This window comes from Herpailurus yagouaroundi, unplaced genomic scaffold (assembly GCF_014898765.1).
Source record: "Herpailurus yagouaroundi ecotype Mexico unplaced genomic scaffold, PumYag 184, whole genome shotgun sequence".
Lineage (NCBI taxonomy): Eukaryota > Metazoa > Chordata > Mammalia > Carnivora > Felidae > Herpailurus > Herpailurus yagouaroundi.
The window spans coordinates 36,405,029-36,422,044 of NW_024412415.1; the positions used below are offsets into that span (position 1 = coordinate 36,405,029).

General features: G+C 36.7%; 1 protein-coding gene across 9 annotated transcripts in view; it reads right to left on the minus strand.

The window, feature by feature from the left end:
• The window catches only part of MYO9A (myosin IXA), a 293,601-nt gene that overhangs the window by 156,493 nt on the left and 120,092 nt on the right, over positions 1 to 17,016 (minus strand). For 8 of the 9 annotated variants that reach the window (XM_040493142.1, XM_040493145.1, XM_040493147.1 and 5 more), the window contains 2 exons: positions 15,969 to 16,164; positions 4,261 to 4,380 (listed from right to left, as the gene is read on the minus strand). In XM_040493142.1, the coding sequence (XP_040349076.1) occupies positions 4,261 to 4,380; positions 15,969 to 16,164 (316 nt within the window). The remainder of the gene's footprint in view (positions 1 to 4,260; positions 4,381 to 15,968; positions 16,165 to 17,016) is intronic. The other variant, XM_040493146.1, reaches the window with a different exon arrangement.

A 17,016-nucleotide genomic window follows, 5' to 3' on the forward strand; every position in this document is an offset into this window, starting at 1 on the left:
AAAGTTTTATTGGAACATAGCCATGTTCATTTATTTATGTATTATCTATGGCTCCTTTCACAGTAGAATTGAGTTGTTTCAACAGAGACCATAAGACCCACAGAGGCTAAAATATTTACTTTCCAGCCCTTTGCAGAAAGTTTACCAACACTTACTACACATCCACATTACCATCTGGTGCCATTTCTCTTTATTTTACTTTTTTAAGTTGTTTGATTTGTTTTTGAGAGAGAGAGAACAAGCACATGTACACTCAAGTGAAACAGGGGCAGAGCAGGAGGCAGAGAGAGAATCCCAAGGAGGCTCTGCACTGTCAGTGCATAGCCCGACGCAGGTCTCAGACTCATGAACCATGAGATCATGACTTGAGTGGAAATCAACAGACACTTAACCAACTGAGCCACCCAAGCACCCTGGTGCCATTTCCCTTTAGCTTACAGAACTTCCATTATTATTTCTCATAGAATACACATTATGGTGGCAAATTCTCTCAGATACTTTTTATCTGAACATATTTATTTAAGGTTCATTTATTAAGAATATTTTTGCTGATAGCTTAACATTATGGATAATACATTGTGCCAACACTAAATTCTGTTATGTTCTTCTGAAGACTGTTGGTTTTTCTTTCAACAGATAGTTAACTTGTCTGGACCCAAACTAAAAATATAGAAATTTTGCCTGAAAGTTGGGATTTGTTTGGGAGGTAGGAGACAGCTGTGTTCTGGTTTATTTTGGGCCAGGGCGAGATTTTAATTATGATTTTTCAACATCTTTCCATCTCCATTGCTTTAATAAGTCAGGTGTTAATATCATTATTCCCCTGTATTTGATAGGCCATATTTTCTCTTCACTGCTCTCAAGATTTTCTCTTTGTCTTTGACATTTAGCAGTTTGTCTACAATGTGCCTAATTATGGTTTTCTTTTGTATTTATTCTACTTGGAGATCATTAATCTTCTTGGATCTCTAAGCCAGGTTTCTAACAAATATAAAAAGTTTTCAGCCATTATTTCTTCAAATATTCCTCTGCTTCTTTCTTTCCCCCCCTCTACTTATGGGATTCCAACTAAGGCAGGAAGAATTCAGCTTTTCTCCCACAGGAGCTACACACAGATACAAAACGTGTGTGTCAAAAAAGCAGCAAACTTGAAAATCTCACCTACTACAGTTGTGTGTTTCGAAGTTTGTCTCCTATTTGGTTTGCACTGCTTTGCTGACAGGCTTCCCTGTGTACTCATAGCTGTCAGCCAGGTACGGCTGGCAGAATTCATACTCTAACTTTGGGTTTTAGCCCTCTGGCAGCTTTCTCAGTTTCAGATTTTCCTCCTAAATTCCAAGTTGTTTTGCCAGTCCTCACCTTTGTTCTCTGATACCTCAAGTCAGTATGGTTGTGGTTTTCCGTCTCTGGGGCTATGAGAGTGGGGAAGCACCTTGTACAAAAACCCACAGATTCACAATTCTTATCCACTACTTTACTTACTTCAAACAATAAACTCTCCTCTGGTTTCTGCTTCTTTATGGTATTTTAGTGGGGGTTTTTTGGTCTTTTTCCAATGCTTTCAAATCATTTTGTTATTTAAAAAATTTTTCCAGGGGCGCCTGGGTGGCGCAGTCGGTTAAGCGTCCGACTTCAGCCAGGTCACGATCTCGCGGTCCGTGAGTTCGAGCCCCGCGTCGGGCTCTGGGCTGATGGCTCAGAGCCTGGAGCCTGTTTCCGATTCTGTGTCTCCCTCTCTCTCTGCCCCTCCCCCGTTCATGCTCTGTCTCTCTCTGTCCCCCCAAAAAAATAAATAAACGTTGAAAAAAAAAATTTTTCCAGGTAATGCAAATTGGTGCAGCCACTCTGGAAAACAGTGTGGAGGTTCCTCAAAAAATTAGAAATAGACCTACCCTATGACCCAGCAATAGCACTGCTAGGAATTTACCCAAGGGATACAGGAGTACTGATGCATAGGGGCACTTGTACCCCAATGTTTATAGCAGCACTCTCAACAATAGCCAAATTATGGAAAGAGCCTAAGTGTCCATCAACTGATGAATGGATAAAGAAATTGTGGTTTACATACACAATGGAGTACTACGTGGCAATGAGAAAGAATGAAATATGGCTCTTTGTAGCAACATGGATGGAACTGGAGAGTGTTATGCTAAGTGAAATAAGCCATACAGAGAAAGACAGATACCATATGTTTTCCCTCTTAGGTGGATCCTGAGAAACTTAACAGGAACCCATGGGGGAGGGGAAGGAAAAAAAAAAAAGAGGTTAGAGTGGGAGAGAGCCAAAGCATAAGAGACTCTTAAAAACTGAGAACAAACTTAGGGTTGATGGGGGGTGGGAGGGAGGGGAGGGTGGGTGATGGTATTGAGGAGGGCACCTTTTGGGATGAGCACTGGGTGTTGTATGGAAACCAATTTGACAATAAATTTCATATACTGAAAAAAAAAAGTTTTACATAGGAAAAAAAAATAATAAATAAAATAAAAATTTTTCCAGGTTTTATCATTGTTACCTGTGGAAGGGTTCATTCACCTTGCCAATTATCCATTACCTAAAGCTGGCAGTCCCGTTTTTTTGAGAACAATCTCCCAAAATTGAATTTGTAATTTTATAGAGTATAAAATTCTAATTATTGGTAGTACTATAATATAAAATGGAATAAACTTCTTAAAATAATGGAAAAGCTCCAACTTCCATAAATGTAAAAATCAATTTGCATGTAAACACAGAACAAATGTACAATTTCCTCATGCAGCCTATACTGTACATGGTGCCTTCCTATTCCTGGAACCCATATATACTAAACTGGAATACAATCAGGCCTAGGGTTGTCAGAACATGATGAAAATCAACAAAGCAAATAAACCACTTGCAACTATTTAAAAGTTAAAAAGAATTAAACTCCCAAAAAGATTTGTAAACTGGTTTAAATAATGTCCCATGGATTAAAAGATTTAAAAAGGAAGATGGATAATTGAAATAAAACTTATTGTACACCTTTTATAAACAATAGCAATTAATTCATTGTAACACTTAAGGATGGTCTTTTTAAAATGAAATACTTACCTTTGTTCTTTCTAAAATGAGAAAACATTTTTAATAGTATTTTTCAAAATGCATTACACATTTCCTTATACCAAGACAGCAAAAGTAAGAACAACTGAAAAAAGAATCCACAACATTTGCTTTTACAAATTCTACTTACATTCTCCTTTCACTGATAATTAGATACTAAAATTTCATGGAATTTCAATCACAAAACTGTAAAATCAACAAAGTAAATCTGTGGTAATTTGTAAAAAGCTCAGAATCTGTAAGTAATTTAGGTCCATTATATGGAAACTGCTAAGTTGGGGTTTGAGTATTTGAGTATTCTGAAGATCTCTTTATTCTCACTATAGCAGTAGCAAAATAACTATAATCCCACAATAAGCAAAACAATCTATTTTCATTCAGAATGAGTATAACAAATAGAATGGAGGAAATGGAGACCACGGGCATCTTTTCACACCAATTTTATAAAAAAACAAAAAAAAAAGAAAGAAATAGAAGAAAAAGAAAAAAAAAAGAAAAAAAAGAAATATCCACTATGATTCTATCATTCTTCCTTAATCCAAAACATTAATATGGTGGTTTTTCTCTAAACCAGACACAGAAAAGTCTGATAGGAGAACTGCAATCAAACTAAGTGGATTAAGCAATGATACACAAAAGCAACACTGCTGATGTTGAAATTCAAGCATAAGCAAGCATAACAATCAGCCAAAAATTGGAAAGAGGCAGAGGAAACTTTTGGTAGTGTTGGATATAGTAATTATCTATATCATGTTAATGATTTCACAAGTGCATATATATGTCAAAATTTACCAAACTCTATGCTTTTGCATGCAATTTTATCTCAACTAGATTTCAATAAAGCATTTTTTAAAAATTAGCAGGGAAAAAATCATTATTCATTTTTACCCATCACTCAGCTACTTTAAAGACAAAAGTGGAAACAAATTCAGAGTCTATAACCAAGTATAATCAACAACTCATGGATCACAGGCAAAGAGTCGTCCAAGTTCAAAGAAGAGGTATATCAACTTTTTCAAAAGAAAGAACTTAAGTCTCAACGGAAGTATCCTGAGACTGGTCAAACGATTATGGAGGTGACATTGCCTATGCAATTTATGTCCCACCCTGGTGCAAAATGCTCCTGGTTTCCATTTCCAAACAGATATGTGATGACACAGAGTTTATCAGGATTTGCAGCCTTACTGTACTTCTCTTCCTTGCACCTCTGCAGAATCTCTAAGCTCCTCTGGTGGACTGGGTGTTGGAGAAAGCTAAAACTATCCATACTTTTCAAAATTGCACATGGCGCTGTATCATCATGTCCTTAGGAAGCAAAAGAAAAACAAAAAATGGAGAAAAGAAAAAGATTACATAAGCCCAAACCAATAGAGATTCAAGGACAATGCTGCCAACTATCTTAAGAATATATATAGGTGTATCAAGTAATAGGAGTTAAATGTGAATAATTTTTCTAAATTGATTTGCGGAAATTACACAAAAATAAAAGGAAAACATAAAGGTATTTTTTAGATATTCAAAGTATCCTTATCAGTATTCAAAATGTTGTGAGATAACATCACACTGAAAATTTCTAATTTAAAATATTAGGGAAATTTCAAAACAATTTGTATGATTTAGCTATTTTTTTAACAGACCCATTTTTATCAGGTCTGAAATATAATTAGCATATAGTTGGCAACAATGCAAGGAACAATGATGGAACACCAAAGAGAAATATACCCAAAACAATTTACCAAAAGTTAAACAATTCTTTCACAAATCTTGCAATAAACCACACTTGTAGGAATTCCAACAAGTGTGTCAATGTTTAAAGAGCAGGAAGAAAAGCAAAACAGAGCAGGAAAACCCAGCAGCACTTTGGTATTTATAAATCTGAAAAGAAAGTTGGAAAATGTACCTCACCACCACTTCTTAGTCAAGTGAGACAGGATCAACTACTGGTGGGAAACGGAAGAGAGCATGTTCACATAAGGACCAAAGCCCCAGATTAGTGCTACTGAAACCATGAGTCACTCTAGCAATGATGAGGATTTGGGGGATGTCAGTACCATTAATATTAGCAACAGACGGATTTAAAAGAGAATAGGCACCGCCAGTTTTGGGAGGTGGTGTTGAGTATCATTTACTCAAAGAACATCTCTAGAGATAAGACGTTATATTCAAATTTGTGTAGGTTTGCCTTTAAAAAACAAAAGGGGGGAGAAAAGGGAATGGTTTAACAACAGAGGCAAAGTAAGCAACACAATGAACTAAAGTTTCATTAGTGCATATTTACTCTATAATTTGGAATGAGATACTATATAGGAACAGTTCTCAACACAGGATCATTTAAAAAGTTAAACAGAGGCAGAGTAGTTCAAACAAGTTGGCAAAAAATGGTTTAGTCTAACCATAATTCCTTAAACTGGATCCAGAGAAAAAGGCATCTACATTTTAGCTGAAGACATGGAATCTTACAATACATTATATAAGAATAAACACATAAATAGCAGGCTTTTAAAAATGAAACAGATGTGAAAATTATTTTCACATCCAATATTAAAAGAGTAAACGAATAAAACACTATCTCATCCACTGTGGAGAGCCCACAGCTGCAAATGTTCAATGTTTCAAAAAGAGACAAATATTATCAAGTTATCTATCATTTCTAGGTCAAAGAATACCTCAGTAAAAATATTCTACACTCATTACCAATAATTCTCCCCTCGGTGTTTGACGGGCTACTTGAAGAAAGAATGCTTAGGTTCAGACTAGCCTGTATTTTACCAATAATCCTCCCCACCACGTTTGATGGGCTACATGAAGAAAGAATGCTTAGGCAAAGAGACTAGCCTGTACTTGGTTAGTTGCTGGTGACAGAAGGTAAGTATCAATTGAAGGGGACCATGTGAGGGAAGGGGGGGAAAAAAAAAGAAACAAACACATGGTGAGTTCTATTTATACTCCCTCCAAACTGTAATTTTAAAAAGTTATCACTAGACCTTTAGGCCTTTCAATAGCTATCTTAATAATCTGCCAGTCAAAAATAGTTTTAAGGAGATTATGGTATTAAAGCATTTTATGTAAAAGTTCACGTATTAAATACACTAAATTAGTAAGCAGTTTGAAGAAATCACTTGACATTACTACAGCCAGCGCACTCTTTTATCTAATTAAATTGTAGCAATGCCGTTAATTTTATAATTGTGACAGGTTTATGTCTCACCATCATACCTACCTTTTTTTTTTTTAATTTCTTTCATTCTGCTTTCTATGCTTTAACTCTTGTTTTAGACTATAATACCATTTCGAAACCTTAAGCTGACCTTCCTGTTGTTTGCTGTGTGTAACAACTCCCTGTTAAGGTGGTTAGGCTTCCTAGGATAAGTATAGAAATACATTTTCAGTGAGTCTTCTTGTCTAAGGAGTCCCATAAACTCTTAAAAGATGTTTATTAATGTTGGTGTACGCTAGTTCCTGGTCTAATTTTGATAATTTCTTAGCTTGAGATCATGCATCAAAAACACAGCATAAATTCAGATCCCATACCTATGCATGGTAAAGACATGGGCACTGGTTTTTTTACAGGTAATTTAAGAAAAATCTTATCTAGGGGTGCCTAGGTGGCTTAGTCGGTTAAGCATCCGACTTCAGCTTCAGCTCAGGTCGTGATCTCACAGTCTGTGAGCTCAAGCCCTGCATTTGGCTCTGTGTTGACAGCTCAGAGCCTGGAGCCTGCTTCGGATTCTGTGTCTCCCTCTCTCTCTGCTCCTCCCCTGCTCATGCTCTGTCTCTGTCTCAAAAATAATAAAATAAAAACATTAATAAAAAAAAAAAGAAAAAGAAAAATCTTATCTAACGCCTAACACAGATTGCTAAGGTCCTTCTTGTTTCTATGCTCAAGGCCAATGGACAGAATTTTTCAATTATCTTTTCAGTGACAGAAAGTCCAAGCTCTTCTAAGATACTACCACATAATGGGAACTCAATCCTAGCTAATCGTTCAAATCTGAAGCCATGTATCTGATCCTAAAGTAGTTTCTGTAATACCAGCTCCTGGGCCTTATGGCCATAATAAAGGTATATCTCATACACAGTAAAATCCACCAATCTCAAGTTTAAATTTGATAAGCTTAAACAAATATTTACTTCCATATAATCCTCAATCAAGAGGATTTCCAGGGGCGCTTGGGTGGTTCGGTCAGTTAAGTGTCCGACTTTGGCTTAGGTCATGATCTCACAGTTCATGAGTTCAAGCCCCACATCAGGCTCTGTGCTGACAACTCAGAGCCTCGAGCCTCTGGATTCTAAGTCTCCCTCTCTCTCTCTCTCTGCCCCTCCCCTGCTTGTACTCTGTCTCTGTCTCTGTCTCTCTCAAAAATAAACATTAAAAAAAATTTTTTAAGGATTTCTATTATCCATATTTCCATTTTTCATCCCCTTCCAATCAATACCACTCTTGTCCTCCCAGAAACAATCAAGTTATGGTTTCTATCACTATGTATTATTTTGCCTGTTCTTAAACTAAACAAAATCATATGCGTTATATCCTGGCTTTTTTTGCTCAGTTTTTGTGACTCATTATGAATATGAGTAGTTTGTTCTTTTTTACTGAGGAATAATGTTACATGGTAGGAATGTATCACAATATGGGTTATCCTTTCTTCCACTGATGGATATTTGAGTGTTTCCATCTGGGAGCTGTTAAATTAAGAGGCACCCCTCTTCTTTTTTAAGAGATATTTGAAGCTATAAATTTACCTCTAAGCATTGTTTCAGCAGCATCCCAGTAAGTTTTGGTGTATATTTTCTTCCATTCATCTCAAAACATTTTAAGTTTTTACATATTTTGAGAGACAGAGAGAGTGCAAGCAGGGGCAGGGCAGAGAAAGAGGAAGAACCCCAAGCAGGATCCATGCTACCAGCACAGAGTCTGACACAGGACTCAAACCCACAGACTGCAAGATCATGACCCGAGCCAATATCAAGAGTTGGACGCTCAAACAACTGAGTCACCCAAGCACCCCATCAAACTGTTTTCTTTCTTTCTTTTTTCTTAATTTTTTTTAATTTACATCCAAATATTTTTTATTACGTTTCTTTATTTTTGAGAGGCAGAGAAAGACAGAGCATGAGCAGAGGAGGGGCAGAGAGAGAAGGAGACACAGAATCCGAAGCAGGCTCCAGGATCTGAGCTGTCAGCACAGAGCCTGACGTGGGGCTCGAACTCACATGCCGTGAGATCATGACCTGAGCTGAAGTCGGACGCTCGACTGAGCCACCCAGGCACCCCTAATTAACATCCAAATTAGTTAGCATATAACCATCAAACTGTTTTCTAATTACCTTTGTGATTTCTTCCTTGACCCACTGGTAATTAAGAAGTGAGATCACAGTTCGTGAGATCGAGCCCCATGTCTGTGCCAACAACACAGAGCCTGCTTGGGATTCCTTCTCTCCCTTCCTCCCCAATCTCCTGCTCACACACTCTCTCTCAAAATAAATATAAAAACAACAACAACAACAACAACAACAACAACAATCCTGGGGCACCTGAGTGGTTCAGTCAGTTAAGCGTCAGACTCTCGATTTCATCTCATGATCGTAAGTTCGTAGGTTTGAGTGGCACACTGACACTGCAGAGCCTGGTTGGGATTCTCTCCTTCCTTCTCTTTCTGCCCCCCCCACCATCTCAAAATAAAACTTTAAAAAGAAAAAGAAAAAAAGAACTCTTCCTTTGGGGCTCCTGGGTGGCTCAGTCAGTTAAGCATCTGACTCTTGATTTCAACTCAGATCATGATTTCACAGTTCGTAAGTTTGAGCCCTGTATCCAGCTCTGCAGAACTTGCTTGGGATTCTTCTCTCTCTGTCCCTCCCCAACTCATGTGTTCTCTCTCAAAATAAAAATAAACTTTTAGAAGTGTGTTGTTGAGTTTCCATATGTCTTTTTTTTAATGTTTATTTATTTTTGAGAGAGAGGAAGGCAGAGTGTGAGTTGAGGAGGGCCAGAGAGAGAGGGAGACACAGAATCTGAAGCAGGCTCCAGGCTCGGAGTTGTCAGCACAGAGCCTGATACAGGGCTCAAACTCATGAACCATAAGATCATGACCTGAGCCAAAGTCAAACACTTAACTTACTGAGCCACACAGGTGCCCCTCCAGATATGTCTTATGACATATTATTTGCGCTCCTCTTCTCTCATTACTATCTTCTTTTGTATTAAACAGATGTTTTCTAGTATATTCTTACTTTTTTGTCATTTATTTTACCATCATTTTTTAGTTATTTTCTTAACAAATGCCAAGGGAATATAGAATTAGCATCTTATAACAATCAAGTCTGGATTAAAAACCACTTAATTTCAGTAGTATATAAAAATGTTGGGGCGCCTGGGTGGCGCAGTCGGTTAAGCGTCCGACTTCAGCCAGGTCACGATCTCGCGGTCCGTGAGTTCGAGCCCCGCGTCGGGCTCTGGGCTGATGGCTCGGAGCCTGGAGCCTGTTTCCGATTCTGTGTCTCCCTCTCTCTCTGCCCCTCCCCCGTTCATGCTCTGTCTCTCTCTGTCCCAAAAATAAATAAACGTTGAAAAAAAAAATTTTTTTTTAAAAAAAATGTTTCCCAGGGTGCACCAGGGTGGCTCAGTTGGTTAAGCTTCTGACTCTTAGTTTCCACTCAAGTCATGATCTCATGGCTGTGGAATTGAGCGCTGTGCTGGGCTCTATGCTGAGTCAGCCTGCTGGGGATTCTGTCTTTCTCTGAGCCTCCCCTGCTCATGCTCTATCTCTCAAAAATAATTAATTAATTGATTGATTTTTTAAAATGTTTCCCCTATATAGTTCCATTCCCTTCCTCCTCCTTTATGCTGTTATTATCATACAAATTTACACCTTTAAATGTCATGCCCATCAACAGAGATTTATAATTATTGCTTTGTACCAGTCTTTTAAATCAGATTGGAGCGGGGGGGGGGGGCGGCAGTTACAAAATGTAAAAAATATACTTTTACTATATTTTTTATTTAACTCTATAGTTGTCTTTAATGTGCTCTTTAGTATTTCATGTTACTGTCTAGTTTCCTTTCATTTCCACCAGAAGAACCCACTGTAGTATCTCCTGTGAGGCAGATCTGATAGTAACAGTAGCTCAGGATTTGTTTATACAGGAATGTCCTAATTTCACCATCACTTTGAAGGGCAATTTTGCTGAATACAGAATTCTTGACTGACTCTCTTTTATCTTTCAGCACTTTGAATATATCAAGCCACCGCCCTCTAGCTTCAATGGTTCCTGATGATGAATCAACTGTCACTCTCACTGAGAATACTTTGTACACGATGAATTACTTCTCTCTCGCTGCTCTCAATATTTTCTCTCAGGACAATTCAATTATGATGTATCTAAGTTTGGATCTCTTTGAATTCACCATTGTAGTTTGAACCTCTTGGATATATAGATTAGTTTCCTCATCAAATTTGAGGAGTTTTTGGCCATTATTATTTCTTGAAATGTTTACTGCCCCTCTATCTTTCTGGACTACCAGAAATCAGTGTACTTTCTGGTGTCCCATAGCTCTTTTCATTCTTATTCATTCTTTTTTCTTTCCGTTCCTTAGAACAGATCATCTCAACTGATCTGTCTTCAAGTTCACAGATTCTGGCCTCTGCCTGTTCAAATCTGTTGCTGAATCTAGTGAATTTCTCATACATATATAAATTGATATTTTATATTTGGTCAGACATTGTTCTCAAAATTAGTCTTCAGACACGGTTGCCTTTGAACATATTTAAAATAGTCACATTTTTTCTTTGCACATCCCATAATTGTGTATAGAACAGCAGATATTTTTTTTGAGAGTGGAACAACATCTTTATTTTTTTAAACAGTATTTGTAATTATTTACTTAATAATTTAAGGTCTTCTTTTCACATTTACATGTCACTCAAGGAACAGGAATTATTTTTGTGAGTTTTATTAAAACATTTAATTTGCAACAAATTTATAACAAATTTCATATTTTTATATCTTCACACTTTTAAGAGTAGGAACACAAATATTTTTAAAAATATAACACGGCAATTCTGGAAATCAGATTCTCCCTTCTTCCCAGGATTTAATGTTTCATGTACTGTTGCTATCGTCTGGGACTTTCCTGAACCAATTCTATAAAGTTTGTATTCTTTGTCATATATGACCACAGAGAAATCTCTCATTAGTCTGCTTGGTGCTCAGCTAATTACTGAAGGCAGATATTTCTACATGCCTGGAAGCAATAAACCTCCCCGTCTTTGTCAAAGTTCACTGTGCATGTGTTTTGGGGCACACCTTCAACACCCTGCTAATCTGCTAGGCAGTTTACAACTGTCTTATATGATCTCACCTTTGCTTCCTGCTTGCACAGAGCCTGAAGGTCATAGAAGTGAGAGAGAAGGATCTTCTTGGGTCTTTCCTGAGCATATGCATAGGACTGGGCATGTACACAGCCCTATGTATGTACACGACTATCTAGATTTCCATGAAGATACAGGAAATTTTCAAAGCCATTACTACGGAGACCTCATTTCCCAGCTTTTCCTTTTAAGTTTTTTAGTTAGTTTTTGCCCCAACTGCTATCTACTACTAGCAGGGAGTTGCACTGTTCAACAAGTACTTCTGATTATTTCTGGACATCACCCCTACATAAAAGGCTATTCACACTGGGCAAGCTCTGAGTCAGGTTAAAGAAGCAAGTGGGTGTCAGGTTTTCCAGGGAACCACCTAATATGCTGAATATAATTCTCTGGAAATGGGGCTTTTGAAGGACCTCCAGCCTCCATCTACTACCTGTAATGGCTGTCAAACTGCTGATATTCAATGTGTTTCTGACCTATTGGTCTTCAAGGCTATCATGGGGAGCTGGGGACAAAAGAATGCAAACAAATTAAAAGGCTACAAAGTGCATTGTCTTTACCAATATTCAGCCTTTTTTCTTGTATAAACGCTTTCTAGATTACTACAGGCCTTTGATAAATTTCCTGAGTTCTGACAAAGTTATTCTGACATTTTCTGCAAGTATTTGTGTTGCTTTTATGGAAGAGGTTCCTATTCTTCCATTTCACTGACATTCCATCTAAGACACTACTTTTTTTTTTTTTTTCAACATTTTTTTAAATTTATTTTTGGGACAGAGAGAGACAGAGCATGAACGGGGGAGGGGCAGAGAGAGAGGGAGACACAGAATCGGAAACAGGCTCCAGGCTCCGAGCCATCAGCCCAGAGCCTGACGCGGGGCTCGAACTCACGAACCGCGAGATCGTGACCTGGCTGAAGTTGGACGCTTAACCGACTGCGCCACCCAGGCTCCCCGAAAGACACTACTCTTAAACCACCATACTACAGTGTCTGATACACAAGTGATTTATAAAAAATATTCAGAGTTTATTTTGTTCATAAAAATCCATTTAATTGTCTTAAATTAAGGGTACATTTAAATTTGGGAAAGAACTGTGGACAGAGTACTGCATAGAGATCCTAGACCCTTGGTGATATCAAAATCAGTTTTAGTACCTGGTCATTTCTGGAAATAGATAGTCCATGGAACCCTTGCCCTTCTCCCACTTAGAAAGAAATGATAGCACATTAGAGTCATGCAATCCACTGAGTGGGTGGGGAAAAGGAACAGGTTATGTGGGGCAGGTTATATGGAAACCATTATAGCTCTCTGTGAAAACTATATCAATGACTTCAGCTTCTCTCCTGTAGATGAAGAAAAAACTGACACTTTGAACTCTCTTGTTCTTGCCTCTTTTCCCTATACCACAACTGAACTCCCCATTTCTGTCTAGCTGTTTTAGATTGATTAAAATTCTCCAAAAGAGCTACATAAAACATCACTGCACTCGCTTCTACATACAGCATAATTCATGGTCAAGTTATGATCTCTCCTACTCTCTTCCAGAATCTTTCTTATTCAGGAAGAGGCAAGGTGAATGACACTACTGGAATGTCTGTTCTCTCATACCTCACTGCTGACCAGACAAATCATTACTATTTCTCAGGGCCAACATGAACCTTTACTCAGATGGCCTACTTATATGACTCCATTAAGGACATTTTATGGTTTCCTGATTACCATAATATACATTACACAATTTTAACAAATTTATCCTTGAAAAGAATAAATTGAATTAGTTTTTATTTAAAAGTATTAAACAAATAGCACTGTGTCCTTTAATTTGGAAGTCTGTATACAATAGTCAAAAAGTAGATTTTAATTTGATATTCTCATTTTTGTGTTTGGTTTGCTTGATGGTGAAAAAGAATGTCAGGGATTTCCATAAGAAAATCAAAAATTTTTTAGTTTACCCATCAACTATTGTTGGCAATCAAGTTAAACTGTTGCCAGTTTAGCTAAGAGCCACTAAAACTTTTTTATACAGATACTCTCAAAGGAAGTGAAAAATATATTGTACTTCTGCAGTCTACATCTTCTTTCTTCATTAAAGTATTATTATCTTTGAACTCTTATTCAAAATCTGAACTTGATTACCTTCTTCCATCCATATATTCCACTTCTACTTAAATAATCTCTAATTCCTATTTCATTTTCACATGTCTGCACACTATTTATGGTCATTATAAAAGTTCTGAATCTACTACTAATCCATTTTCAGTTATTCCAATAGTTTTCATTTTGCAATGCTACAATGTTCTAATTTAATGGCATCCTTTTATCCTAAACCCATCAGAGAACAGTTAAGTGGTGAGAGATGTGGAAGGAGCAAAAAAGCTGAATACTTGCACTGACACTAATATACTGTAATACAATTATTTCCTGTAACAAGTCTGTTCCATCATTGCCTCAAAATACAAATGAACTATGGAATTTCTTTTTCTTGAGAAAAAATGAAATTTAAGAAGTTAATCGAATGTGATTTCTGGGTTGTTGGTAATATTCTACTTCTTAATCTAGGTGGTAGTTCCAGGGGTGTTTTCACTTTGTGATAATTCATTGAGCTATACATTTTGGGGGGCACACTTTTCGGTATGCATGCATGTTATATCCCAAAATAAAAGAGCTTTCAAAAAGTTTATTATATGGAAGCTCTGTGCTGGCCAGAAAGGAAAAATAGATTAAAAAACAAGAAGAATTTAGAAATGATCAAAGTAGAAATAACACAGTATCATTTTGCTGATCATTAATAACATTACATATCTTTGTACAAATTGATAATAATAAACCTACAATCAGCTTTCACAAATAATATTTTAAATGCCAAAGGAACATACAAACAATGTGAATAATGTTTACAGAAAGCAATATTTTCAATAGTAAATACAAGAAAAGTTTCTTCGCTTAGTTATACCTTAGCAGGATACTTACCAATTTTTTAAATTTTCAAAATTAATAAATCCATTGTAATAAATAAGAACATATCTTAAAGGAAAAAAAATCTTTCCTTAAAGCTTTTTTCAAAGAGAGCCTCTTAGAAATAATTTTGTAGGGGCGCCTGAGTGGCGCAGCCGGTTAAGTGTCTGACTTCAGCCAGGTCACGATCTCGCGATCCGTGAGTTCGAGCCCCGCGTCAGGCTCTGGGCTGATGGCTCAGAGCCTGGAGCCTGTTTCTGATTCTGTGTCTCCCTCTCTCTCTGCCCCTCCCCCGTTCATGCTCTGTCTCTCTCTGTCCCAAAAATAAATAAACGTTGAAAAAAAGAAAATTTAAAAAAATAAAATAAAATAAAATAAAAAAAAGAAATAATTTTGTAAAAGACAAAGCAGGTTTAAGATATTCCTTTTATTTTCCAAAAAACTGTATTTCTCTCTACCTACAAAGGCCAGTTTGCACGTATTATAATTTGAAAAACAGAAGCTAAGCTCAATTAGCATTTTTCTCTCATTTTAGAAATACAATCTCCCAAATATGTATATTCACCTGAAATATATAAAAGCTGAATCTAAAAGTTTTACTGCTAGTACACATACCAAAAAGCCATATATGTAAGTCTGGGGGTCCTGAAAGCACAGATGTGTCCTAGAGAACTTCTACTGAAGCTTCTCTGGGCAGAAAAACTTATTTTAAATCACTACATATATATTAGAAAATCCTCACTATGCAGCAATGGTCTATCTAAGGCTAGAGCTACAGCAAGCAACAGTGTGGTTTCCACTAAGTGGCAAGTGCTTATGAAGATGTCCTCCCACAGAATGTGAAATATGGCGTTTTATGATTTAAGGGGAAAAGACACAGAAAAAGTATCCTGCTTCATTCATTTCTAAATTTCAAAGTAAAATTCAATGAACTAAAGAGTGGGAAGAAAAGAAATTTAACATTTGTAAACAGATATTTTATATGTATCATTATTATCTGACTTTACCCCACAATTTTGAAGGCAATATTTTCAAGAAAAACTTCTTCAAATAGTCACAAAACCTTCTTCAAGAGAAGAAATGACACTTGACTGATTACTGAAGCCAGGTTATCTCTAACTAGACTACCCTACCTCTATCCCAATTTTTCTATCTCCTGATTTATTCTTCCACATTAAATTATGTTTCATTTGGAGTAAAAACTATGGCCTAAGAAGAAAATAGAAAAAGGTATCAATATTTAATTCTATATAAATAATGGTAAGTATCATTTTGGTTTTTTGTTTAAAATTTTTACCAATGTTTTACTAAATGCCTATTAAATACCAGGTGTCTTACATACATTACTCCTCTCAGGATTTATTAATAAAAATGTACCAACACATATATACACACAAACACCATATATCCGCTTAATCATATAAAGTTCACTAGAACTAATAAGATCTGAAAATGATGTTAGGATATGGTAAGAAAACAGAAGAGAACAAAATTATGACACCTCTATTTTAAAAAGGTAAAAAATTAAAAGATGAAATATGGTAGAATACTAATATCTACTGCTTACCAGTTTTTCTCTGAACGTGTCTTTTCCCAGCTTCCCTGAAAGCAACCATGGCTCTGAAAAAAGCTCTGAGAACTGCCCATCGGAAAACCGCTACAGGATCAATTCCAATCATCCCAGAGATAAATGCATTCTTGCTACTTCTTAGAAGAGCTACAATGTCAGGGCGCATATGATCTGTATTTTTTTCCCGGAAATCCTACATGAAAAAAGTACCAATGTTATTTCTGAAAAAAATATTAAACCAAGAAGACAATGGGTGACATGTCTGAAAAGTGGCTAAATAAGGACTATAGAAGTGATTTCTGTTCTAGGTAGCTAACTGGATCAGATACCTTCTATAAAGTCCCATCCAACCCTAAAACTACTGAATTCTATAATACATTTCATTTAGAGTGAATATTCAATTATTTTATTGCAGCTTGTTAAACATTGAGCCTCTCTGAAGGGGTATTATATAAAATGACCAGAGAGTTGAACAATAAAAAGGAGGCAGACATAAGACAAGGAACAGTGTTCTAAGCAAAGGAAAAACCTACTACCCATAGGTGGTGATGAACTGGACAAGTTAGGAGATAAGCAGTAAAACCAGGGGCTGGAGCATTCTGGGCAAGGGTGAGAGTGGTGGAAGATTTGGCAAATAAATAGGTTACGTAAGCCTGAGTTGGGAGTTTGGGTTTTATTCAAGTGTAAAGGAAAGCCAATGGAAGGCTAATGACATAAGCTAAATGTTGTTTTATAAACAACACTGGATGTTGCAGAGGGAATGAATTTGTGCAAAGAATTAAAAAAAGGAGAACAGCTACTACAATATTCCAGGTAAGAGCTAATTGTGACTTTAGACTACATTGGTGGTAATACTGTAAAGAGAAAATAGTTATTGCATTTGGGATATGTTTTGGAAGTAAGGCTGGTAATTTGCTGGTGGATTAGGCCCCAGTGAGAAAATGAGGGAATAAGCGTAACACCTATATTTTGGGTTTAAGTAACTAGGTGGATAGAGGTGCCATATTGATATGGATAAGCACAGAGACAAGAGAAGGTTTAGGGA